This window comes from Carlito syrichta, unplaced genomic scaffold (genome assembly GCF_000164805.1).
Source record: "Carlito syrichta isolate Samal-C Ts95f unplaced genomic scaffold, Tarsius_syrichta-2.0.1 Scaffold308119, whole genome shotgun sequence".
NCBI classification, from domain to species: domain Eukaryota; kingdom Metazoa; phylum Chordata; class Mammalia; order Primates; family Tarsiidae; genus Carlito; species Carlito syrichta.
This window is the reverse complement of record NW_007252215.1, coordinates 1,376,147-1,403,501: the sequence shown is the minus strand read 5'-3', so window position 1 is coordinate 1,403,501 and position 27,355 is coordinate 1,376,147. Positions and strand designations below refer to the sequence as shown.

General features: G+C 47.3%; 1 protein-coding gene across 1 annotated transcript in view; it reads right to left on the bottom strand.

Moving 5' to 3' along the window:
• PLCG2 (phospholipase C gamma 2) overlaps positions 1–27,355 on the bottom strand; it is a 177,732-nt gene that overhangs the window by 30,481 nt on the left and 119,896 nt on the right. Inside the window, exons 19-26 of the mRNA XM_008064981.2 lie at positions 22,110–22,290; positions 20,550–20,621; positions 15,861–15,970; positions 12,306–12,402; positions 11,391–11,457; positions 9,253–9,410; positions 2,871–2,973; positions 1,179–1,388 (exon numbers count right to left, since the gene is read on the bottom strand). Of these exons, the coding sequence (XP_008063172.1) occupies positions 1,179–1,388; positions 2,871–2,973; positions 9,253–9,410; positions 11,391–11,457; positions 12,306–12,402; positions 15,861–15,970; positions 20,550–20,621; positions 22,110–22,290 (998 nt within the window). The remainder of the gene's footprint in view (positions 1–1,178; positions 1,389–2,870; positions 2,974–9,252; positions 9,411–11,390; positions 11,458–12,305; positions 12,403–15,860; positions 15,971–20,549; positions 20,622–22,109; positions 22,291–27,355) is intronic.

The window sequence follows — 27,355 nt, the reverse complement described above, 5'->3', positions numbered from 1 at the left end:
GGACAAGGGGTGCCCAATGAGACAGTTGAAGTTATGCCAAAAAGAGCATCTTCAAACTTCCACCTGTTTGCATTCCCACCCACAATCTCTTTGGCAAAGGGTCTTAGCTCTGGCACAACTGGAAACAGGTGGCTCGGTGGTTTTTCTCAGGGCAGTCTATCAAAATGTAAATGCTAGTGCTGCTTGACCCAGCCTGCTCTTCTGACAATTCTGTCCCAAAGATACATCTGACGCCTGTGAAATGACGCCCACGTAAGGGCACAGAAGACGGTGCTATCTGTGACAGTGAATGATGGGGAATAACCCGCACGTGCCTCCATGAAGACTTTTTAAACCAATGATGGTTCCATTCCCTGGAATCCTATGTGACTAGAAAAAGAGCTGAAAGGAAGCTACTGATGAATTGACCCCAAAAGAGGCCTTAAATAACAACGGAAGTGCAGAGCACTGTGCTTTATGCTACTCTTTCTGTGTTCAAAAGTTTGTATACGGGTTTTGTTCCCCAGCATGTGAATGTCTCTGGAAGAGAATTTGAGCATGAAGCCCTCAAAGAGGGGTGGGCGAGTCGAGAGAAGAAATCCCTGAAGATGCCACCCGGGACCTGTGTGGCATCTGAAGATAAGATCAACTCCTGGGCTTTTTTTTTTTTTTTGAGTCAGAATCTGACTGTTGCCCAGGCTGGAGTGCAGTGGCACACTCAACCTCCTGGGCTCAGGCGATCTTTCTGCCTCAGCCTTCCAAGAAGTTGGCACTACAGGCATGTGCCACCACATCCAGTTAATTTTTTTATTTATTGCACTTGCCCAGGTTGGTTTCAAACCCCTGGGTTCAGGCAGTCCTCTTGCCTCTGCCTCCCAAAGTGCTGAGATTACAGGAGTGAGCCACTGCACCCGGCTACTCCTGGGATTTTTAATTACATGTGCTAACGCGTTTTTCCTTTTTCTCTTGGGCCAGACTGATTCAGCCTCTGCCACCTGCAATCACGGAGCCTGCCTGATCCAAGCACCCTTCAGTCCCTGCAGTCACTCCGTTCAGTTGACGGGACTCACACTAGCTAGCGTTCTGCTGAACCATGGCAGTCCCTGAGATGTATCACTCATTCCCAGACACCATGACACACCAGTCACCTGAGCTGACTTTGTGTGGAATGATACATGGCTACCTTTACCCTCCTTTACCTGCAGTCTGGAAGTTGAGCGCCACCATCTGGGAGCCACACAGCCAGAGGCGGAAGGGGTCATAGTTTGAAGAGTCAACTCTTTGTCCCTTCGGGTAGACTCGGGTCAGGCCCTTTTGATTGTACTTCAATAGGTCCATGGGCTTCTGTCTGACAATGCTGTCAGCTTTTGTCTCCACGAAGGAGCGGATTTCTCGGAAGTCAGGATTTTCTGCGCACACAGAGAAAAGGGTCACCATGTATTGGGTCTCATCTGTGCATTTTCTTAATGCTTGGTGCAATGTCTGGACGCTCCGGTTGTAAGAGGAAACCTGGAATCTCTCCCTCTGACAAGACATTCGAGGGGTTGTGTGATATCGCCATAATTGGGACCACTATAGATTCTTGCCCTTCAGGAATTCCAGGTAGTAAAAGGGGGGAGGGTCTTACACATTAAAAGGGGGCCTCATTTTCCCACAGCCTTATAGTCTATGATTATTGTAGTTTTTGTTTGTTTGTTTAAAATGACCAACAGCCTTGAACAAGAAAACCCAAAAGAGGTGCAGTTACAGAAGTGGGAAGGTGGGGATGGTTTTAGGTAGAAGCAGGAAGGAAGAGGTCTTAGGAACGGAAGATGCAAAAAGAGATCCAGCCTCCTCATCAAAAAGATGCAGGATGAAGGAACTCAGCATCTTTTTGAAGTGAGAATTCACTGCTGCTGCCCTGGGAAGGGACATGATGGGAGGGGGCACCCAGGTGGGTAAGGAGAAAGAATGGGAGGGCAGGAATGGGACAGGCCTCAGTTTTGCATGGGTGAAGCTTTGCTCCTTCACACCTGATGGTGGTGGAACACCCATGTAGCCTCTGAGTCTGGAGCTTCCACATCTGTTCCTGAAACTGAAGGTGCCAGGGGCCTGCCTCCCAGTAAAAGTAAACTGGGATTTGGTACTATTTCTCTGGCCCTGGAATCACAAATTGAGATGAAAGCTATGGAGTTGCTGAAAGGGCCCAAAGAGAAATAAAGCATGACCAGCATCATCAGAGAACTTACTACTTTGGAGAATCTGGTAGAAGAACCATTTTTTAATGGGCCTGTGAGAGGCTGAATAATGGTCTCCAAAAACACCCAGGTCCTAATCCCTGGAACCTGTGAATATGTGACTTTATATGACAGACATGATTAAATTAAGGAGTTTGAAATGGGGAGATTATTCTGGATTATCCCGGTGGACCTAATGCCACCACAAGGGTCCTTGTAAAGGGGAGGTGGAAAAGGAGAAGACCACCTGACCACAGAGACAGAGATTGGAATGGTGCAGCCACAAGCCAAGGAATGCCAGCAGCCACCAGAAGCTGAAAGAAGCAAGGAATGGCTCCTTCCCTGGAGCCTCTGGAGAGGGCACAGCTGACACCTTGATTTTGGCCCAGTGGCACTGATTTCAGACCCTGGCCTCCAGCACATGTGAGAATAAACACATGATGTGTCCAGCCACCAAGTTTGTGGAGATAGCAATAGAAAATGAATTCGCCCTCTGAGTGGGTTTCCCAAAAGGGCCCCGTCTGCCAGCTCCCTCACCCTGAAGGCAAAGTCAAAGTGAGGCACCACCTGGAGCACTTCACAGGAGCACCCCCACCCTTTCCTCTCTGACCATAACAGACTGAAAAGGAAGTCACTTTCACTGCAGTTATGGGGCAGCAATGGAGAAGATGTTACCTAAGTTGTCCTTGGTCTTGCTGGTTGGTTTGCAGTAGACGACCAGGTCAGAGAGCTCAATGGCGATCGACTGGTTCTTCTCCCAGTATTTCATGTTATTCTCCTGTTTGGAGTCAGCCATCTTTAGTTTCCACCTTCAGGGTGGACCCTGAGAAATTCCACCCTCCCAGTTCACCCGGCATTCTCCTCCTCCATCTCCACTTGGCCCTTATGTATGCTGAGACCTGTATCACAGATGAATGTTTTCCTTTCCTGAAGATGCCCTGCCCCTCCTCTCTTTCCTTCCTCTTCCTGTTTCCACCTGGGTTGGGTGTCTAGGTCAGTCCTGGTCACAGCTCCCATTACAGATGGAGGTCGGGATGGCAGAGGGAGAGGCCTCTTCTCTGTCACCAGCCCTTCTCCTTAACCCCTCTGCTCTTTGCCTCCCATCCTGCCCTGTCCGCTGAAACCACACTGTTGTCGTTTCTCAAATTCTAGCTCTCCAACTCCTCATGAGCACTGTGGACCATGGCCTCCTTGTCACTACTCCCAATACCTTGTACTCCTAAACCATACAAACCTCCTTCCTGCCTCTGACTGCCTGTCACAGCTCTGTCCAAAGGGATCCCTCTTGTGAGGCACTTCCCTTCAGAGGACCCGCTGTCAAACCTAACTCCATCCGAGTAAGGATGAGCTTTCCACTTCACCCCAAACCAGGCACCCCCTCAGCCCTCCCCAGATTCTGACTGAGCATGAGGTAAAGAAGATGTCAGTCTCTTATTGGTCAAGGGGGACCCTTAAGAGAATATTTAGATCAGGGGTCCTCAACCCCAGGCCATAGACCGGTACTCGTCCATAGCCTGTTAGGAACAGGGTCATACAGCAGAGGTGAGTGGCAGGTGACGGAGCAGAGCATCATCTGTATTCACAGCCACGCCCCATCACTCATGTTACCACCTGAGCTCTGCTTCCTGTCAGATCAACAGTGGCATTAGATTCTCAGAGGAGCGTGAACCCTCTTGTGAACTGTACATGCACGAGATCTAGGTTGCATGCTCCTTATGAGAATTGAATGCCTGATGATCTGAGGTGGAGCTGAGGTGGTGATGCTAGTGCTGGGGAGTGGCTGCAAATACAGATTCACATGAGTAGTGAGGTTTGGCTGCACAGAGACCATCATAAATCAATTTCTTGCAAACTCATATCAAAATAATAATTTTATACTTCCATGATAGTGATAATTATTTAATTATGTATACAATGCAATAATAATAGAAATAAAGTACACAATAAATGTAATGCACTTGAATCATCTCAAAACCACCCCCCACCACCCTGGTCCTTGAAAAAATTGTTTTCCACAGAACCAGTCCCTGATAGCACTCCTTAGAGGGTGCTTAGCTTCCCACTGCACTGACGGATATTATCTAAGTTAGTTCCACACATCTCCTGAGAGGCAGAATTGTCTCCATTTAACACAGAGAAGTTAAGTAGCATATCTCAGGCTACACAGTCAGTCAATGACAGAACCAGATGTTTAAAACCACTGACCTGACCCAAGGTCCCTGCTTCTAACCTGCCTGTCCCATGTTACAGCTCTGCTTCATGCCCTCACACACCAGCTGTCATCAGGTCCTGGAGAAGATGTCACTAAAATGTGTCGGGCTCGGTGGCTCAGCCTGTAATCCCGTGCCTTGGGAGGCTGAGGTGAGTGAATTGCCTGAGCCCACGGGTTCGAGACCCACCTGGGCAACTTGGCGAGACCTCATCTCAACAATAAATCAAAAAATCAGCCGGGCGTGGTAGCACGTGCCTATAATTCCGGCTACTTGGAAGGCTGAGGCGGAAGGATCGCCGGAGCCCAGCAGGTCAAGGCTGCGGTGGCCAGGAGCGGCCACTGCACTCCAGTCTGGGCGACAGAACGAGACTCCAACTCAAAAAAATAAAAAGTAAAATAAAATAAATAAATAAATAAAATGTGTCCTGCATCTGGTCCCAGAGTCCACATCCTTGGTCCCTCTGAACCACAGCAATGACCTTCTGACTCCTCGCCTTCCTGCCTATATCTGCCCCCTCCAGCCATGATTGGGAAGGAATACTGCCTTCCGTAGCCTTCTAAGATCACTCACTGCCTCATCTGACCTGCCTTGCACCGGCTCTCATCTGACTGTCCTACATGAATGCCATTCTATACTAGTGCTCAGACTTGCTTCCCTCCAGAGATATGGCCCTTGACAGCACGGCCTTGTGAGTAGCAAGTGTCCCAGCGATTGGTGGTGAGTTGGTGACAGAGGCAGCTGAACACAGTGGTTAAGACAGTGAGAACTAGAATCAGAGACATGAGTTCAAAACCTGACCCTGTTGTTTATTTGTTGTGTCAACTGGACAAGTCATATAATCTCACTGTGCCTCAGTTTCCTCAACTGTAAAAGGAGGCTACTATGAACAAGCATCTCACATAGCTATTATAAGAATTAAATAAGCCGGGTTCGGTGGCTCAGCCTGTAATCCTGTGCTTTGGGAGGCTGAGGTGAGTGGATTGCCTGAGCCCACGGGTTCGAAACCCACCTGGGCAACTTGGCAAGACCTCATCTCTACAATAAATTAAAAAATCAGCCGGGCATGGTAGCACGTGCCTGTGATTCCGGCTACTTGGAAGGCTGAGGTGGAAGGATCGCCGGAGCCCAGCAGGTCGAGGTTGCAGTGGCCGGGAGCGGCCACTGCACTCCAGTCTGGGCAACAGAGTGAGACTCCAACTCAAAAAAAAAAAGAATTAAATAATGAGGCTGTAGCACTCCACCAGGTATGTGGTAAATAGTAAAGAGTGGCAACTCAGACTACCCTGAGGGGTCCCTCAGCAAAGACTGAAAAGTCACTCTTGGTAAACAAACAGGTGTGAGCATCAATGTCTTCTGTAAGAATGCTTTCTCCCACAAGCACTAACACCATTCCTAGGGCCAAAGTGGACCTTGGCAAGGACCAGCAAGCAGGCCTTTTACGCGAGCTCTAGCAACAGGACCAGCTTTGAGCATGCCATTAAGCCTCTGACATTGGCCCTAGCTCACTGACCCACACCCAGTTTTCCCCAGTCCTCTCCATCCTTCCTGAACTTCCTCAGGAACAAAGCAAGCTCCAGCAGTCAGACTAGAAGGACTGATGTATATGGAATGGGCATGGAGCAAGAAGATGTCAGCCAGACTGTCAATAGCAGAGTGCTATTGAGGAAACTGAAGCCATATTTCCTTTGTTTTTTTCTTTCTTTTTTTGTTTTTTGTTTTTTGAATCAAGGTCTCACTCTGTTGCTGGAGTGCAGTGGCATGATCACAGCTCACCACAGCCTCAATCTTTTGGGCTCAGCGATCTTTCCACCTCGGCCCCCTGAGTAGCTGGATCTAGAGGCATGCACAACCACACCCAGCTAATTTTTATATTTTTTGTTCAAGACAAGGTCTCACTATGTTGCCCAGACTGGTCTCGAACTCCTGGGCTCAGGCAATCCTCCCACCTCGGCCTCCCAAAGTGCTAGGATTACAGGCCCAAGCCACCATGCCCGGCCTCTGTTTCTTTTCAAACCTTGGGCATTTTCTCCTGGTCCTAGTACCAACTTGGCTTTGTGCTCTTAGCGCACAGTTCTCACCAGGAGGTTGGTTGTCTGGAGGCAAGAAACCCCAGAAACAACACAGCTCACCTCTAATCACAACAGAATTGCTCAAAATGAGGGCGGACAGGACCTCTTGCCTTTATGTCGAATTCTGTGATGCTGGCTTCACTCATAAAGCACAGAGCTATGACACATTACACGGCTTCACTTATGCTTTTCTACACTCTGCAGGAGATAATCAGTCTAAGAAGAAATGCCAGTTGCTGCCTTAAAATTACATGACAAATACTCTCCAGACCCACAGATGTCACCCTTTGGGCTACCTCAGAACATGAAGTCAGGACACTTCAGTGGGCAGGCTCTGGAAAGCCACCAGCTAGGCAGATCTTCTTGTGACCACTCCACCCAGTGACCAGAGGTGACCAGAGAGGGAATGCTTCTACACTCCTGGTGGGAATGCAAATTACTTCAGCCTCTATGGAAAACAGTGTGGCAATTCCTAAAAGAACTAGAAATTGACCTTCCATAAAATCCAGCAATCCCCATTCTGGGAATATACCCGGAGGAACTTAAATTACTCTACAGAAAAGATACCTGCACACACATGTTTATTACAGCACTATTTACAATAGCAAAAACATGGAACCAATCATGCTGCCCATCGAAAGTAGACTGGATTAAAAAATGCACAAATACACAATGGAATATTACGCAGCCATAAAGAGGAACAAAAGTATTGACTTCGCAGCAACTTGGATGGATTTAGAGTCTATGATACTCAGTGATCTATCACAGAAACAAGCAACTAAGTACCACATGTTCTCACTCATAAGCGGACCCTGAACATTTACCATAATACTCTAAGAAAGGGATTGGCAGTAGCCGAAAACTGTCAGAGGAGAGAGGGGAGGAATGTAACATTTATGGGGGTACCTGATCTTAAGCCAGGCAAGGTGGGGACCAAAGGGAGGCCCACAACTTTACCTGTACAATGGCAACTTACATACCTAACCCTGAATTGTACCCCACATCTTTAAAATAAAATAAATTTTAAAAATTAAAAAAATACAGACTTCCAAGGGGCATAGGCACAAGCATTGGCCAGGAGCACCGGCAATGAGCTGGGAGCTCACCCCCTCCTGGCTTTGCAGACACAGGACTGGGCCTTCTTCCTTGTCCCGACGCCTGCTCCTCACACGGGTGGCTGTGCCCAGAGAGGAGAACTCAGTCAACTCTGCTGACTCCTGTATTTTTAGCCCTCCAATGCAATAAGATGTTGCAAATCATTCTCATGAAATCTCAGCAAATATAAAAACCAATTAAGGAGGAACGTATATCAAAGGACTTGAACAGCCAGGCTTCATTACAGAAACCTTCATGCAGCTGGAGGGAAGGTGGGGCGGTGGGGATGGGGGGGGGAGGCGAGGGAGAGAGAACCCTCTAAGGAAGTCACATTTTCCTCCATTAAGAGATGTGAAAGTGCCAGGTTGCTCCATCTGAAATCATTTTTTCAAATGAGCTTCAAGGCCGTGACGCTCCCTGTACTTCAGAGGGGTACTGCATCTGAGGACGTGGGTGTTCCCATCAGAGAACAGCCTTACTGGCAACAAGCTCATGGTTCGTCCCACGTGACTGGTGATGGTGACAAGCCATGGGAAGAATAAGGAGCCATATTGAGAGCCCCCTGACTAGATTCTGGGACAGGGAAAAAATGATAGACCTCACCAGGAAGGGTGCCCGTATGACCAGCCACTCTGCAGAAAGTCTCCTCAAAACAATCTATCACGGGAGTAGAGCAAAAAAATGTCTCCTAAAGAGAACAGATTTCCTCCAGAGGAGTTGAAAAGTGAGTCAAGGGGCCCCTTAGTGACCAGATACTGGCCCAGGGAAAGGGACAACCAGGTGACCACTCTGGTGGGTGACCACTCCAAGTACCTTAGAGCCTCATCAACTCTAGCCAGAGGTCAGAGGGCATAGGATGTCCCAGGGAGGCTTTAAAATCAGTCCCTTGGGTCAAGACTTGTTTAGAAGCAAATGAGTATATGGGAAGTCATAACATTTCTTTCCAGTTCTGCAGCCACAAGAAAGGACAGATAGCACAGGACTCCATCATCCAAGGTGGCAACACTTTTCACATCACCCTGGTGTAATGACAACGGGATGACAAAACACTTTTGAGTTAGGTATGTGGCTTCTCACGCTGTAGACAAGGTAACAGAGGCCCAGAGAAGTCTTAGTTACTTGCCCAGGGTCCAGGAGGCAAAGTCCAGTCTGCCCAATTCCAGACCTCCCATTATTACCCAGAAGCCCACACCATCTCAAAATACTTCCAGTCAAATCTACTACTCCAGTTAAGATAGCCCTGGAAATCTACTACTCCTACCTAGAGAGAGAGTTTCTGCATAAGAAAGAACTGGGTCTCATTGACTGTTGAGTTCCCAGGGCCCAAGGAGGCAAGCTCAGTGAATGTCTGCTGTAGGGAGGATCCAGATTGCTTTGCACAATGTTTAGATATGGGAAAACAGTCCAAGTAAGGGAGGCAGTGCTTCCTTGGTAAGATATGTAGCGTCAGAGGACCAGATAAGAACACCACCAAGCATCCTGAACACACTGAGCCTCCTGAAGGCTTGAACCAAATCCAGTCTCCCAGGGGGACCTCCACGAGCTCTAAGGAAAGGTGCCTGAATTCTATGTGTCCCCTGGGTCTGCTCCTCCTGCTGCCTGGACCCACCTGCAGCCTCAGCAGAATGCCAGGACCCTGAGGACGCCGGGTACACCTGTGCCCAGGTGAGCAGAGCCTACCTTGGTGTCAATTTTCCAGGTGATCTCCCGGATGCTCTGAAACCACTCGAAGAGCTCCTCCACCCTGTCCGTGGCGAACTCTACCGGAGGATCACCCTGCTTCTTGGGCTCCAGGATGAAGACAAAAGGCTTCTGGTTTTTCCCCTGTGGGGCTTTCACTTTGGGAGACAATAAGAAAAGTCCTGATCAGCCTACCAGAAGGCCACAAAGAGAAGACTGCACGCTGCCTGAGCTGCTTCTCTCATGAACCAAACCAAACCGCCCCTGCTATCGTCAAAGGCTAGCACTGACAGGGACATCTGCTGTGCATCAAGCAGTGCCTGGGCTCTTCACACATCACTCCTCAAGGTGTGCAGTGGGCTGAGGAGTGTCCTCCAAAAAGATCGTCAAGTACTCGTGCCCGTGAATGTGACCCTTGTTCAGAAATCAAGTCTTCTCAGATATAACTGCGTTATGGGTTTCGAGATGAGATCATCCTGGATTTAAGATAATAATGGATATCCTCATAACAGAAAGGGGAGGGAGATTGGAGACACGGACAAGGGCACGTGAAGACAGAGGCAGAGACTTCCACTTTCTAGACAGGAGTGGCTTGTGATACAGCCACAAGCCAAAGAACATCAAGGATTGCCACAGTCTCCAGAAGCTAGGAGAAAAGAATGGTGTGGATTCTCCCTCCACAGAGAAAGCCTTTCATAGAGAAGAAAGTTAAGGTTCTAAGAGGGGGAAAATATCTGACAAATAATATTAGTGGCTAAGATTTCTGAGCTCTTAGATGCCAGGTAATATTTTACACAGATTACATGTACTGTGTCTTGTTTTCTTAAGAGATGGAGTCTTGCCATGTTGCCCAGGCTGAACTCGAACTCCTGGCCTCAAGTGATCCTCTCACCTCAGCCTCCCCAGTAGCTGGGACTACAGGTGCATATTGTGTCTTATTTCATTGTTACCACAACCCTGTGGGGGTACTGCTCATGCCATGCTCATTTTATGGGAGAGAAAACAGGCTCATTGAGAGAAAGTAGCTAATAGTGGCAAAGCCAAGGCTCAAATTGAACCTGACTCCAAGATCCCTACCCACAACCACTGAGCCATGTACCTCCATTCTGTAAATACAGGAGAGGAGATGACACAAAGAGAATCAGAAGTGGAGGCAGGAGTCCTGAGTCCCCTAGTCCCAGCTTGCCTGTAAACTCACCCTGGGGCCTTAGCAGGGGCTGTGGTCACTTAGGGGCTAGGTTTTCTCATCTGACCACTGTAGCAAAGCACCCCTCCCTACCTGTCCTGCTGATGGCTGTAAAGGGGGAAAAGGCAGGTGATAAGTAGAAATCAGAGGGCTGGCAACAGAAGCCGGAGGTTCCTGGGACTGCTGTCACTTGAAGCATAGGGGACCACGCCCAGGATGCCACAGGAAGGATCTCAGAGCGGTGAGTCCAGGCTAAGGAAGTAGATGGCTGCAGGAATCGTGAGACCTGCCGCAGGCACATGAGCTGCCCAGAGAACACTACCGGGGCTTTTGCCCAGAGCACCCTTCCACACGGCAGCTGCAGTATGCCCACTCAAAATCCAGCACGCTCAAGGCCCAGGAAGCCCAGTGCCAACCACAGCCCTGTGGCCATGGGACAAGCCTCGGGCGGGGGGGCATGCCTTCACATGCATCCCCTGGAGTAGATGCCCACAGGGCCAGGCTAGGGTTCCTGCTCTCAAGTTGAGGTTCAGAGAGGAGACATGACAAGCCCGGGATCGCATGACGACTGAGTGCCAGAGGTGGGCCTAGAACTCAGGACTCCCAACTCCACGTGCCCCATCAGTCTGAGCAATAGTGCAGCACTTCTTCCAAAAGCCTGGGAACCCCGGCAGGTCCCTGCAATCCTAACAGTGACCTTGGTCCTAACAACAGCTAACCGCCAGTTAGCACGTGTCGTATGCCAGACTCTGTTTTAGCATGTATGCTTCAGCAGATATTAACAGCATCGCATTCACTGACCAGCCCAACCCTGGCACTGAGCCTCGACCAGCATCCGAGTCCAAGGCCGTTCAGAACCTGGGTGTCGGCGGCCTCCCTGTATGGGCCAGGTCTGAGGGCAGGCTGTGGGGGTAGGGGTGGCGATCCAGGCTAAGATGGTGTGTGCACGTACCCACGTTATAGGTATTGAGGTCCAAAATTCCTTTGCAAAGAGACCCTAAGGGATTGTCTTCAATAATCTGTAAGGAAACAAGACATAACTCACATTAGTTGTAACGGGAATAATAAAAAGACAACCAGTTTCCGAAGCATACCGTTTAGCAGAGACACTGCCTGTGGAACTGTTTAAAATGCATTTTCATTACAGGCTCCGTCCACAGGGAGAGAGCTAAATAATGAGGTATGGGGCTGGTAGGGACCTTGTGGTACCAGGAGCCAGGAGGGTCGGTGTCTCGTTTTCCGATCCGTGAGAAACGTGCCTCGTGAATTCCAGAACGGGCTGCAGAATGCATCCTCAGATCTGGTTTCAAAACACATCCTAACCCCTTGATCTGACATTATGATGAGATGGGACTATCTGGTCTACAAAAGCCCAGCTCAAGAGCTTTCTATGGCTCCAAGTGTCCTGGGGAAGCAAAGCCCGTGGCTCTACAGACCTAGCTTTTAAGGTTTTCCCAGCTCCACCTCCTGTGGCACACTGGAGCCATCCTGGGCCGACTGAGATGGGCAATATCTTGGTCTCAGAAGAGTTCCATTGACTGTGCCACCCCCTCTCTCCCCTACCAGGTGAATGCTGATATACGGGTAAGGACAGACACAGCAAGGGAGCCATGTCTCTGCCACACCCTGAGCATATGGAACACAACCACATTCCCACCACCACACCTCCCTTAGAACATACCTCCCACCTGGAACTCCCTTCTGCCAGTCTCTTTCTGTTAAACTCTAACTTTTAAGACTCGCATGCCCCTTCTTCCAGGCAGCCTTCTGATTCACCCCCGAGATGGCTTCCGAGGCTCCCTGAGAAACAGGATCGGTGGGTCCTTCCCCATGATAAGACGACCATAGGACCGATAGGAGGACCCACCTGCTTTTCCAGATCCTCGACATCCACTGTGGAAATGTCCTCCACGTAGTTGGAGGGGAAGTACTGCTGGATCCTGGTTCCATAGTCTCCTTTCCACCTGGATAAGAACAGAGAGCCTCATGGCCCGCCCCTGGGCAGCAGGAAGAACCCACAACTGCCCACTCACACCCAGCTGCTGGCTCGATTCTGATGGGGAAAAGGCAGCCAGTGGCCCAGTGACAGGGATGTCACTATCTGTGACAGTGGAGCATCTCCAAGGGAACTTCTGCTTTTGTTCTCATCATCCATGAGTCATGGGGGACTCACTTTCTTCCTCTTACCAGGATCCTCATTGTTTGCTCAAAGACACCAAAAGTCAAAAGTTTCAGTGCTTTAAGCGGAAGTCAGAGGCCAGACAAGACAACAGCTCAACCCCATGTCAGGAGGCTTGTGAATTTAGAAGAAGGTTCTGGAGCCAGACTGCCTAGACTCAAACTCCAGTTCCACTACGTTAATAGATGCCCAAAGCTTGGAACAACGCCTGCCTCGTACATAGTTAGCATGCAGTAGCTTTGATTCTTGTTCATATTCAGCTAAAATACAGCTCCTTTACCTTTGTAACAGCACTATAAACGGGACTTGACCCCACCAGACTGTGAGCACCTCCACGATTCTTTCCCCCAAGTTCACACCCAGGCACGTGGGTCTCCTCTTTCCAAGCTGGCCATCTCATGAGCTACTTTCTGCAGCCTGGGGCTCTCTAACGCGCACCCCTGCCCATGCCACAGGACAGCTCCCCTGGACCTTCAGAATCCAGCCCAGACTCTTTAGCCTGACAGCCCGAGCCTAGCACGGGCTGGGCTCTTGCACCTTACCTCCTAACTCTCCATGACTCAAACTCCATTCCAGATGGCCCATCAGCCCCACCATGCCCCTACCATGCTACCTAGCTCCCCTGTCTTGGGCCATGCCCTTTGTATCCAGCTTTCTCCCACTAACCACTTAAGACATAGCTCGGGCATTTCCTCTTCCAGGGAGTCTTCCCTGACTGCTGCCTAGGCTGAGCACTCCTCCTCTGTGGTCCCCCAGCCTCCTGCACCCACAGCCATTCAGGCAGCCACACCTCGTTATAATTACACATCTGTCTTCCCCGTGATAACAGACCTTTCTTGATCTTAAATCAAGTCTGTACTCCATGGTGGTGGGAAATCCTTAACTGTTTTTTTTGGCCTGAGTAAGCAGAGGGAGGACTGACGGCTCCATTTTCCTAGTGGGAACACGGGACGACAGGTTATAAGCCCTCTTCACGCCCCCCTCACCTTCCTTGCTCCAGACCCACCTCAGGCCATATTTAGGACGATCATGTGTACCATCTGTCCGGGACTGAGCAGTTAATATCTCTTGCTCTCAATTCTCATTATTATTAATAGCATGCCCCACACTATCAAAAGCATCTTGGTTTAGACAAAAATCATTTGATCACCGTAGCTACGCAGAAACCAGTTTGGGAGGATGCAAAAAAGGGGCATACTAGGTGGCACTATTGTTACCAGAGAATGAATGGAAAATAACCATGGTGGCTGGGTGGTTTACCTAATCCTTTGCTAAAGGAACTTCCACCAGTCTCTTAATTCAGCTCAAGACAGGAGCCTTAGAAATTTGGAGAAATGCTAGATGCGGCGGCTCACGCCTGTAATCCCAGCCACTTTGGGAGGTGGAGAAGAGAGGATTGCCTGAGCCCAGGGGTTCGAGACCAGCCCAGGCAACATGGCAAGACCTTGTCTCTACAATAAAAATCAAAAAATTAGTTGAGCATGGTGGCGCGCGCCTGTAGTTCTGGCTACTTGGAAGGCTGAGGTGGAAGGATCGCCTGAGCCCAGTAGAAAAGAAAAAAGAAAGAAAGAAAAAGAGAAATTAGCCAGGTGTGGTGGTGTGAGCCAGCTACTTAGGAGGCTGAGGCAGCAGGAGGACTTGAACCCAGGAATTTGAGGCTGTGGTGAGCCATGATTGTGCCACCACACTCCAGCCTGGGTAACAAAGAGAGAGAGACCCTATCTCAAAAAAAAAAAGAACTTTGGAGAACTGCATATCAGAGACGTGGAAAGGCACGGGGTTGTTGCACTCATCATGGAAAACTATGACTTGGAGTAATCATCTAGTCTCCACCCACAATTCCAAAAGAGTAGATGACCCACTCAGTGAGAACAGGACTGACGTTGACAGAGACAGCAGCACCATGAGGGAGCACCCGCGGGCCTGGGAGAGACCTCAGCTCTGACTGTGGCACTTGGAGTAGCGGGGCCTTGGCAAAGTTAAGCCTCTGAATTGGGGAGCTCCGTGGTCGGCAAACGGTCTGGGAGCCTCCGAGGAAGAATGCCAGGGCTCCTGGGGACAGCAGATGCCAAGCTCCAAGCCCCCACTCCAGCTTCAACAGATAACTCTGCTGTTACTCATCTTTGATTCTGAGGATTCAGGTAGAAATTGATTTGGAACAAGGTTCCCTCATTTAAAAAGAAAGTTTGAAAATCTCTGGATTAGAAGCCCCTGGAGGAGGATAGGAAAGGATCTAGCAGATAAGAGAGGTTAAGAGTGTGAGTTCTGGAGTCAGAAGGCCTGGGTTCAAATCTCAGCCTGCTATGCGACCCTGGATAAGATACTACACTTCTCTGTGCCTCCGTTTCCTCACCTATAAAATGCAGGTAACAATACAACCAACTTTATATGGTCATCATGTGGATTAAATGAATTCTTTCCAATGAAGTGCTTAAGACAGTGCTTGGCACACAAATGTACTCTATACACGCTGCTATTTAGATTTCTAAGTCAGGTCTAGCATTTTATGGGAGGGAGAAATCCAGTCAGTGAGGTGCTTGAGTCTCTGCCAGTGCTCGTGGTTATAAGCAAATTCTTATAGCTCTCAGTAAAAGCTACCCCACAAAACTACTTGCCCAGGGATCTGTTGATGGACAGTGAACTTTTCTTCCAAGGTGAAAAAATGGAAGAGGTAACAGCCCTAGCACACCTAGGTCCCTTTATCCTAAAAAATGTATTCTCTTCAATTCAGGGTGTGGTCATTGTATAGAGCACAGGACTAAGCAATAGCATAAGAATTTGAACTTAAAATAGCACACAGCCTTGCGTCATGGGAAGAGCCTGCACTATTTTGCAGCTGTGTGACCTTGGAAAGTCTCACTCACCACATCTGTAAAGTAGGTATAATCATAGCCAAAACCACAGGGTTATAATGAAGATGTGGGTAGACGGTTCATGAAAGCAATAAACAGAGTGCCTGGCACATAGTAAGACCTCAATAAATGGTAGCTGCTATTGTAATTATACAATATATAATTATATGAAATAGGATATATATGATATAATGATTACTGTTAACACTGTTGTGCATCCACTCTCCCAGACAGAGCATGCACCAAGCCACTTTCCCAGGGACTTAGCACAACAGGTCAAAACCAGGCCAGAACGGCCGAAGAGGGTCACATCTCAGCCAGCACCTGAGTCGAGTCACCAAGGACAAGTCAGGGTCTCCTGCCAAGCATCCCAGCCCCCACTCAGCCTTACCAGCCCCCGGGCTCCTTGGAGACATTGTGGATGAGGGCACCACGGCAGAAAGTCAGCTCATCGCTTCTCTTGGCTTTGTAGTCATACAGAGCTTTCACGGTTCTCTGAGGCTTTCAGGAAAAATAAGAAGGAAAAGGTCAGACTGGGCGACAGGAGTGGGAGGGTCTGTGTCCCCCACACCAAAAATTGGGCTCTCCTTAGGGAACAGTGGGCTTCAGGCCAAGGTTATAGCGCCACCTGCTGGCAAGAGTCTGGGATTGCAAAGGAGCCAAGGCACCCCCTCCACAAAGTCACCAGGGAGCAGGTGCAGGGCCAGGCCTGATCAGAGCCAAGGGCACCTGGGAGTGACCCGACATTGCTCCATTTCCTCAACAAAGAAAGGATATGCCTTTTAGATTAAGCCACGTCTGCCACCCGTGAAGTCCTCAGTATCTGTGCTCAACCATCCTCCTGGAAGTTCAAGGGCAACACCATTTCTCGGCTGTCCTGGGAGCCTTACCACTATTTCTATGTAGGCCAAAGGTCCTCTAACTAGACTCCTGCAGGACACTGGCATTTCGCAGGAGTGACTGAGGTACTCCTTCATGAAATTCATCTACACATGGTCTCTGTTGGTAGAAGCAAGTAAGAGAGAATTTACTGGATTGCCTGAGCCCGCGGGTTCGAGACCCGCTTGGGCAGCGAGAAATCTCTACAATAAATCAAAAAATCAGCCGGGTGTGGTAGTGCATGCCTGTAATTCCAGCTACTTGGAAGGCTGAGGCGGAAGGATCGCCAGAGCCCAGCAGGTCGAGGCTGCGGTGGCCGGGAGCGGCCACTGCACTCCAGTCTGGGCAACAGAGTGAGACTCCAACTCAAAAAAAAAAAAAAAAAGAAAAGAAAAAAAGAAGAGAGAACTTACTTGGGATAAAATGCGTCTTCAGTAAATTTACTTTAATGCCTCCTGCTTGGCAAGCGTAAATCCATGACAAAATGAACACCCACACAACAAGAAAACATTAATGGAAAAGCCTCTGAAATTGCCAAATCTGCTTAGATCAGAGGCTTGTTCCCTCTCCTCCCACCCAAAGGAAATTGGAAAAGATAATTCACAAAGAATCCGGTAAACCTGCTCCTCGGAGCACTGGCTATGGAGTCAGACATGTAGGTTCAAAACATTACTTTGCCCCTTAATAGCTATATAAGCTTGAGGCTCTCTGACCCCATTACCCCACATGTGAAATAGAAATTAAATTTTTACATATTTCACAGGGTCGTTAAGACAATTTTTTTTTGAGTTGGAGTCTCACTCCATCACTGAGGCTAGAGTGCAGTGGCATACTCCCGGCCACCACAGCCTCGACCTGCTGGGCTCCAGCGATCCTTCCACCTCAGCCTTCCAAGTAGCCAGAACTACAGGTGGTCGCTACCACACCTGGCTAATTTTTGATTTATTGTAAAGATGAGGTCTTCCAAGTTGCCCAGGTGAGTCTTGAATCCTCGGGCTCAGGCAATCCACTCGCCTTGGCCTCCCAAAGTGCTGGGATTACAGGCGTTAAGACTATTAAATGAAATAATGCATGTAATGACACAACTGACAACAGCTCACATTTCTTAAGTGCTGACTCATCAAAGCACTGTTCTAAGTCTTATAGTATCTCACTTTAACCTTTACAACAATGCCAACAGTTAGGCAGTCACATGATTATGTCCATTTTACAGATGAGAAAACTGAGGTACAGAGATGAAGTACCTTGTCCAACACCAACCAGCTGGCAGGTGGCTAAGTCCAGAACTGGATCGATTACAGTGAGTTATTGCCACAGTTTCCACTGTTCCAAAAGAAGCAGTGTGAGTTCTAGAAGCTCTGCCAGAGAGATCCCCAGCTGGAGGCTAACAAAGTCCCTGCCCTTCTCTCCCCCAACTGCAAACACAGCAGGGTGTACCTGTGTATCCCGCTTCAAAGGAGGATGTAAGGACCAGAGCCCGGTCCCCAAGGCCACAGATACAGCCCATGGCAGAGGGACGTGACATAAATGGCTTCCACAAGGAGAAAGTCTCCAGGCTGACAGATGGCAGGAGAGGTCCCCGTGACAGGTGAACTACAGGGGAACAAGCCACCTGCCAGATGACCCAATAGATGTGCAGCACAGCCAAGTGGTTAAGAGCCAGACTGCTGGGCCCAAATTCCAGCTCCACATCTTACTAGCTATGTGACCTCCGCAGTGATTCAACCTTCACATACCTCCCTTTCCTCACCTGTAAAATGGGCACAGAAAGTAGCGACTACTATGAGAATTAATAAGTGAACCATCGCCAAGAGCTCAAAACAACACCTGACGTGGTTAGGGACATGTTTTACCTATAACGACTGATCTAGTCATTCCAACTCCAAGAACTTTCCTGAAGGAAATAATGTAAAAGATGCTGAAAGTGTAAAGAAGTTCATTTTAGTGTTAACTACAAGAGCAAAAATGAGAAACGACCCCCAACAGCTGTTGATGGGGAAACGACTAAGCTGGCAGTCACCCAGCATTGTACTTTTCTGTTGAAAGTTAAAGTTCTTTTTTTTTGAGTTGGGAGTCTCACTCGGTCTCCCAGACTGGAGTGCAGTGGCCTCTCCCAACCACCACTGCCTCGCCTGCTGGGCTCCGGCGATCCTTCCGCCTCAGCCTTCCGAGTAGCCGGAATTACAGGCATGCGCTACCATGCCCAGCTGATTTTTTGATTTATTGTAGAGATGAGGTCTCGCTGCCCAAGCGGGTCTCGAACCCGCGGGCTCAGGCAATCCACTCACCTCAGCCTCCCAAAGGCGCGGGATTACAGGCTGAGCCACCGAGCCCGGCGGAAGTTAAAGTTCTAATCTGTGTATTTCTTCTAAATGACCTGACCTATCAGGTTCGACAAAAATGGTCATTGAGAAGATTAGCAGTGGGGAAACCAAGCGTGACCAAGCAGTTGGTGACCAAGGTACAATTAAAATAGCAGGTATGGGCAGTGGTGATTGGAAAATGTTTCCAGGTAGGCAAAGACCAGGGGCTGGAACAACCAAAAACACAGAGAGCTACCACCTGAAGATGGCGAAATGAGGGCTGATTCTTTCTCCTTTCATCAGTGTGGATTTTCTTAACTGCTACATCATTTTTCAATCTTTACAACAGTAAAAATTATACTCTGATGCCCTCATCATAGAATGGCAGCTTAGATGAAGACCCACACATGGTTATGTTTTACTAGACTCACACAGTGTAGGAAGATTTTCTCTAAAACTGCCTAATTGCCATGATTTAAAAACTGGGAGATTTCACATAAACCATCCAGATTTTAGGCTTGTCTTGAGACATCAGAAGACCTAGCCTGCCCTCTCGAAAGGCAAGAATCAACTGCTACTCAGGAGTAGCTACTCTTGGCGGGGGGGTGGGGGGGATGTGTTCCTCAGTTTACCCCAGACTCCATCACCCTCTGCCATCTGGCTAACACAAAGCCAAATGCCAACTGCCATTTACCACCAGACTTGCGCTATTTTATCGTTATCATGGCAGAATAAAGAGAGAGTGGAGGCCAGGTGTGTTGGTTCAGGCCTGTAATCTCAGCACTCTGGGAGGCTGAGGTGGGAGGATTGCTTGAGCTGAAGAGTTCGAGAGCAGCCTGGGCAACATAGCAAGACCCTGTCTTTACAAAAATAAAAAGAGAGAGAGGAATATTTCTTCTCAGTCATCTGCCCGACCTTCACGGATAATGGAGTTCGCAGCCCCTGATTTATGAAATTACATTTAAAAGGACAAAGGGAAAAAGACTCACACCCTTCAAAATAAACCCCGAGTATGTCATCCCATCAAAGAGAAAGACATTCCATCTGCTTGAAGTTAGTTAAGAGGCCCCAGTTAAATCTGTAAAACCCATCCATCCCCAGGGGAGAGGGGTGACCACTCTCATGACCAAAACAGCCTTCCCTTCTAATAAAAGTTCTCACTCCAAGCGAAGATCCCTTCATGCATTCCACGCACAGCTCAAATTGCCCACAACTTTTCAAGACTTCATTTCTTGCCGAAAGAGACCCGCATTGGCCAGGGATTATAAATTTAAAAAAAAAGAAAATTCATGTCTGGGTTCTAACAGAGCCCACAAGCAGGGCCCCTTCCCAGGTGAGTCACATGCACTAATCGTGTGCCAGACAGTCCCCCAAACAGAAAATTCGCCACCATTCTTCTTTCTTCACCGGCTCAGACTAAATTTGAAATGAAACCAGAACAAGAAGGCGCCAGGGGCTAAGAGTAAAATCCATGCCTACCTGCATGAAATTACACGACGGAGTCAGGGTGGGAAGAGGAGATAGCGTTTGCACACTGCAAGGAGGTCAGCGAACCAAATGGAATTTATAAACACTGCGGGCTCAGGCAGGGAGCAAAAAACATTGGAAAGACTTCTAATTAGAAGCCATTTGGCCCAAAGGTGGTTCATCAAACCCCAGAATTTTAGCAAGGCACAGTTGCATTTGGATGGAATTCTATTAACCTTTTCCCTGAAACTAAACTTCAAATTGTCAATCATCATTTCATCTCAAATTTAAAAAAATTCTTATTTAACCAGGTTTTCCAGAATGTTCTTTGCCCTGTTATAACTGCCATGAAGAGCAAGGGGGCATGGTGCGGTAAAATTCACGTCAACCTGGTGACTAGGCAATCGTGGGAATTGGAGGACACACTGTACCATGGATGGGTTGATTTCACTCGGATCCACATACATTCTGCTGACGTCATAGAGGGAATTTATGTCTCTCTCCTGAAAAGAAAAAGAAAGAAATGGGAAAATCCATGCTCCTGGAATAGCCTGTACCTAAACAAGGGTCTAGGCTTCCCTGGTTGACCTATTATTTGAAAGAAGAGTTGAAACCTCAGCATTTTCTTGTGGCTCTAAGTTAAGAACCTATAAGCTTTACAGCTACAGGTTTTGGAGTAAGAATCTATAAAGAAGTTTCCCAAGCTTGGAAGCTACCCCAAATCCAGAGAACCACCCTATCCTGGCCTACTACACACCAGGCACGGTGTTCCTTTGTAAAAACATACATCCTAAGAGCCAAGGTGTGCTGGAGTGAGCTCACAGCTTGCTGCCTACACCTCTTCCAGACTCCACATTCAACCACAGCACATTGGTAGCTTGAAACTGACCACCATGGAAGTATTTACACCACAGAAATTGTCAGGGCCTTTCCTCCTGAGAGCTGTTTACACATTTACCAGCACACCACGGCCACCATCCATCCTCCCCCACCCTTCCAGTCCTCTCTGGCTGGGCTCCCACCCACTGGCTCCCTCTCTGTCCAAGTCACCTCGGGGCTTGCACAGCTGCTCCCTGTATTCAGATACCTCTCTCCCTTCATGTCTCCTGGTCTAGACACTCCTTTCTTCTAGGCTTCATCTCATATCTGCACCCTCTTGAGGTGGTCTTCTCTGATCACCCCTCAACTCACTGTAGGACTCAACCCTTTTCACTCCACCATCCTGTTTTATTTCCCTCGTTACCATCCATGCTACCCGAAAAGATCTCAGGTGTGTACGACTATCTCACTTTTCTAGAACCTAAGTTCCCCAAAGGCAGACTTTGTTCCACGGTATCCCCAGTATCTAGAACAGGTGCTGGCACATGGTCAGGGCACAATAAATCTCTTTTCAATAAATTAAGGAATCTGTGTGGTAGCAATTGAGACAGTAATCACATCGGGTCTCTCTTGCCCTATGAACCCACCAATGACTCAGAGAAAAAGCCTTACAATGGCCTTCCAAGCCCTACGTGAGTAGTCCAGTGAGTTCCCTTTTTTATTTGGTTCTATCCCACCAGACTCTCTCAGTTCCAGTCACACCGGCTCCCACCTCAGGACCTTTGCACTTGCTGCCCTTCCTTCCTCCAGACAGCTGCATGTCCCACTCCCTCTCAGTGAGATCTTCCTAGACCACCCTTTGAAAATTGCAGCTCCTCCCCATCACTCTGCATCTACTTATCCACCTTCCTGGCTTTTTCTCCTTAGCACTTATCACCATCTGACACATGCTATGTGTATTTTTAAATCTAAGCTATTGTCTGTGTCCCCAACATTAGACTGCAAGAAGCATAGGGGTGGGGTCTTTGTCCCGTGTGCTCAATTTTGTATCCCCAGGGCCAACAGCAGTACCAAACACACGGTAGTACTCAGTAAAGGCTAGCTGAACGAGTGGATGAATTACAACTTTAGAAAAGCGATCCCACCAAATTCCAAGGGAATCAACTACTTACCATATTGTAGCGCTCCAGGAGTTCAGGCGTCACGGGGTAGCGCAGTCTCATCTTTCGGTAGAGCGCGTGCTTCTCATAGTAACTGACGAGCTCCACCAGGCTCTCAAAATAGGCTGACGTGCCCAGTACAAAGTGCCGGCCATCCCGGTTGATGCGACAGTGCTTCACCTTGCCCCTAGCCCTGGGGGGGGAGACCACACGGACTTGATGTGCCACAATCCTGGCAGCCACACAACTGTTATATAAGACCCGCTGTTGAGAAGCAACCTTGTTATCCATCCTTAGAGGAGTGAATGAATAACAGGGTGCAGCCCTCCTATGGAGTACAAGACAGAGGTAAAAACAGTGATGTGGGCATTTTCAAAACAGACCCAGAAGGATCTATGTTTCAGAAGAAATATTGCCAAGTGACTCAACAGTTAGCTTCTCCATCCTTTCCCTCTTCCCCACCTTTAGGACTTGACTTTGGAAGCATCCTGGGGGTCTAGCTCAGGCGTTGGCCAAATCTGACCTACCGGCTGTTTTTGTAAATAAAGTTTTGTTGCAAGACAGCTACTGTTCAATCATGTATTAGTTGTCTGTGGCTGGTTTTGCACTATAACAGCAGAGCTGTGTAGTTGGGACAGAGACCATGTGGCCTGCAAAGCCTAAAATCTTTACTCTCTGGTCCTTCACAAAAAATGTTTGCCAACCCTCAGTCTAGAACTCTGAGACTTGATCCCCAAATTCTTAAATCTTGTCTTCAGTGACTCGCTAGTGAAACAATGACTTTTTGTTTTCCAAAAAGGAAATGAGTCTTTCATTTCTTAATCCATTTGAAACAAGTGGCAGAAAAATTCCAAACAGATTATACTCCTCAGTCTTATCAGCTTCTATCAGAAAGAATAAAAACATTTGGAAAAATATATTTTGACCCTAACTTTATAGCCAAGAGGGTCAAAATGTCTCCCCCAAATAGCCAAAGCAATCTTGAGCAAAACAAAGCTGGTGATATCACACTGCCTTACTTCAAAAAGCTAGAGTAATTGAAACAGCATGTCAGTGGCATAAAAGCAGACACACAGACCAATGGAACAGAATAGAGAACCCAGAAATAAATCCATGCATTTATGGTCAACCGATTTTCAGTAAGAGTGTCATACCATGAGGAAAGGACAGTCTCTTCAATAAATAGTGTTGGGAAACCTGGGTAAATTAAATGCAAAAGAAATTCTTATTTTTAAAATTCTGAGAGTTCAAGAATAGCCTGGGCATGAGACCCTGTCTCTACAAAAAAAATTTTTTTTAATTAGCTGGGCATGGTGGCATGCACCTGTAGTCCCAGTGACTCGAGAAGCTGAGGCAGGAAGCTCACTTGAGCCCAGGAGTTCAAGACTATGGGAAGCCATGATCGTGCCACTGCACTTCAGCCTGAGCAAGAGAGCAAGACCCTGTCTCCAAAAACACAGTAAGTAAATAAATAAATCTGATTTTTAAATTTTTGAAATAATTAAATTAGACCTTCATCTCACACCAAAAAAAAAAAAAGTCAACTCAAAATGGGTTAAAGACTTAAATACAAGACCTGAAACTATGAAACTACTTGAAGAAGACATAGGGGAATAGCTCCTTGACATTGGTCTGGGCAATGACTTTTCAGACATGACCCAAAAACACAAGCAACAAAAGTAAAAAAGAAGCAGATGGGATTACACCAAACTAAAAAGCTTCTGGACAGTCAAGGAAAAAACAACAGAGTAAAGAGACAACCTAAAGAATGGGAAAAAAAATATTTGCAAACTGAGTATCTGATAAGTGGTTAATATCTAAAATATATAGGAAAATTAACAACTCAATAGTAAGAAAATAAGTAACATGAGTCCAGGCACAGTGGCTCATGCCTATATAATCCCAGCACTCTGAGAGTCTGAGGTGGGAAGATTTCTTGCAGCCAGGAGTTCAAAACTAGCCTGAGCAACATAGTGAGACCTTATCTCTTTTTTTTTTTTTAATTTCTTTAAAGAAAATAAATAACCTGGCTGGGTGTGGTGGCTCAGCCTGTAATCCCAGCACTTTGGGAGGCCGAGGCAAGAGGATTGCCTGATCCCAGGGGTTCGAGACCAGCCTAGGTAACTTGGTGAGACCTTATCATCTCTACAAATAACCACAAAAAAAAACTAGCCGGGCATGGTGGTGTGCATTTGTGGTTCCAGCTACTTGGAAGGCTGAGGTGGAAGGATCGCCTAAGCCCAGCAGGCCACGAGTGTGCCACTGCACTCCAGCCTGGGCAACAAGAGTGAGACTCCAACTAAAAAAAAAAGAAAATAAATAACCCTATTTCAAAATGGGCAAAGGATCTGAACGACCTTTTTTCTTTCTTTCTTTCTTTCTTTTTTAAAGCAGGATTTTTTAAGAGGACAGAAAATCTCCCACAGTGGAGGGGACCCGAGGAGATTGCCTGAACAGACCTTTTTCAGAAGAAGGTATTTAAGTAGCCTACAGGCATATAAAAAATGTTCATCCTTAATCATCAAAGAAATTCAAGCAGGTATGAGATGTCACCTCTATTATCAAAAAGATAAAATATAAGTGCTGGGGAAGATATGGAGAACAGAGAACCCTTGCACACTGTTGGTAGGACTATAAATTAGTATAGCCATTATGGAAAACAGTATGGATATTCTGCAAAAAAAAAAAATAGGATTCCCATATTGATCCAGCAATCCCACTTCCAAAGGAAATGAGGCCAGTATGTCAAAGAGAGGTCTGGGCCGGGCTCTGTGACTCAGCCTGTAATCCCAACACTTTGGGAGGCCGAGGAGAATGGACTGCCTGAGCCCGTGGGTTCGAGACCAACCTGGGCAACTTGGTGAGACCTCTTCTCTACAATAAATCAAAAATCAGCCGGGCGTGGTAGCATGCGCCTATAGTTCCGGCTACTTGGAAGGATTGCCAAAGTACAACAGGTCAGTGCTGGGGTGGCCGTGAGCATGCCACTGCACTCCAGCCTGGGAGACAGAGTGAGACTCCACCTCAAAAAAAAAAAGAGAGAGAGCGAGAGAGAGAGATCTGCACTTCTGTGTTCACTGCAGCTGTGTTAACAACAATCCAGATGTGGAAGCACCCTGTGTCCATCAACAGATGGATGGATAAAGAAAACGTGATATGTTTACTGAACACCATTCAGCCCTGAAGAGAGAAATCCAGTCATCTACAACAACATGGATGAGCCTGGAGGACATTACGCTAAGTCAAAGAAGCCAGGCACAGAAAGACAAGCACTGTGTGCTCTCATTTATATGTGGACTCTAAAAAGATTTGAACTCCTAGTAGAAAGCAGAATGGTGGTGACAGGGCCTGGGGGGGGTAGGGAGTGTTGATGAGATGCAGGTCAAAGGGCACAACATGTCAAAGGAGAGAATAAGTTCATGAGATCCGTCATCTGGCATGGAGACTGCAGTTAATAACAACGTACTTTATTCTTGAAAAGTGAGAGTAGACTTTAAGTGTTTTCACCACCAAAAAAAGGTGAGGTAGTGCATATGTTAATTATCTCAATTTAACCATTTCATAATGTAAACATATTTCAAACCATGTTTCACAGGATAAGTATACACAACTTTTATTTGTCAAATAAATAAATTATGAAAAACATCAAGAGGTATAGTTTCTATGGATATCCTATGTATCTTTTTAAAGTTTTGCACTTTAGAGATACATTTTTTATTGTTTTAAAATATATATTCTGCTCAGCCATTTCTTCCCAAAGTTCTGTAAAGACAAAATGCCTTAGCGGTTTCTTTGCAGTGATATTTAATTAAATATTTATCCCTTCTTAAAAGGGAAGAAAGAAAAGAAACACTGCTGAGTAGAAAACAAGTTGAAGAATGATCCCAGTTGTATTTTTTTTTAATGGAATAAAATATCCCTACACAAAATAGCACTATATATTTTCCACAGGTGCACACAAATATAACTACATTTTTTAATGTCTAAATGGAGACCCCAACTAGAACACTGTGCTTTCTATTATGACATCTCTACTGAGATGGGAAGGACCACAGGGGGTTTTAGCCTTCATTGTAATTGTAATGTCTTAATTTTTCTTTTTTTGTCTTTGTTTTTGTTTTTTGAGTCTGGGTCTCACCCTGTCACCCAGGCTGGAGTGCAGTCGCATGATCATGGTTCACCATGGCTTCAACCCCTTGGGCTCAGGCAGTCCTTCTACCTCAGCCTTTCAAGTAGTTGGGGACTACAGGCACACCACCACACCCAGCTTTTTTTTTTTTTTTTCTTTTGTAGAGATGATGTCTTGCTATGTTGCCCAGGCTGAGCTCAAACAATCCTCCCACCTTGGCCTCACAAAGTGCTGGGATTACCGGTGTGAGGTGGAAGGATCGCCTAATCCCCGCAGGCCGTGAGTATGCCAATGCACTCCAGCCTGGGTAACAAGAGTGAGACTTCAACTCAAAAAAAAAGAAAACAAATAACCCAATTTCAAAATGGGCAAAGGATCTGCACGACCTTCTTTCTTTCTTTCTTTCTTTTCTTTCTTCCTTTTTTTTTAAAGCAGGATTTATTAAGAGGACAGAAAAGCTCCCACAGTTTTTTAATAAAGAGAACATATTCCTGTAATACTGATATAATTAAAACTTAATTTGTAAAATGTTTTGCAAGAGCTTATCAGGACAGAGGATGCTGTGTGGTGTGGAGGTTAAGAGTGTGGGTCAGGTTCCAGCTCCCTCCTCAGGGAACCTCTGAGCCCCAGTTTCCTCATCTACAGTACTAGACATCCCAACTCCTGTCTCGTGGGGACCGTTCGGATTATCATCTATTAGATAATTCAGGGTAAGCCCTTAGCATTGTGTCTGGCACCCAGAAAGCACTTGATAAATGAATGGTTTGGGAAAGGCAACCAAAGTCAAGCCAAAACAAGTTCCTCTGGGAGAAAGATTCTCCCAAAAGGGGGGGGGGGGAGGCACAGGGATGGAATATGGCTCATCTCTTCCGCCTCCCCAGAGTGTGTGGCTACAAGTCTGTGAATGCCACGGCCTGGGGTCTCAGCATCACCAAGAAGTCTCTTGTCCCCCTGAGGGACACCTCCCATGGGTCACCCAAACAATGGCTTCATCTCTTCATTTTGTGGATTTGAAAGCAGATGCCTCTCCTCTCCTGTGGAAATCTATCCAGAAGTTCAGTAAACATCCTCAGAGCCTAGAATGGTGCCTGGCACAGAAGAGGTACTCTACAAACATGGAGGGGGGAGG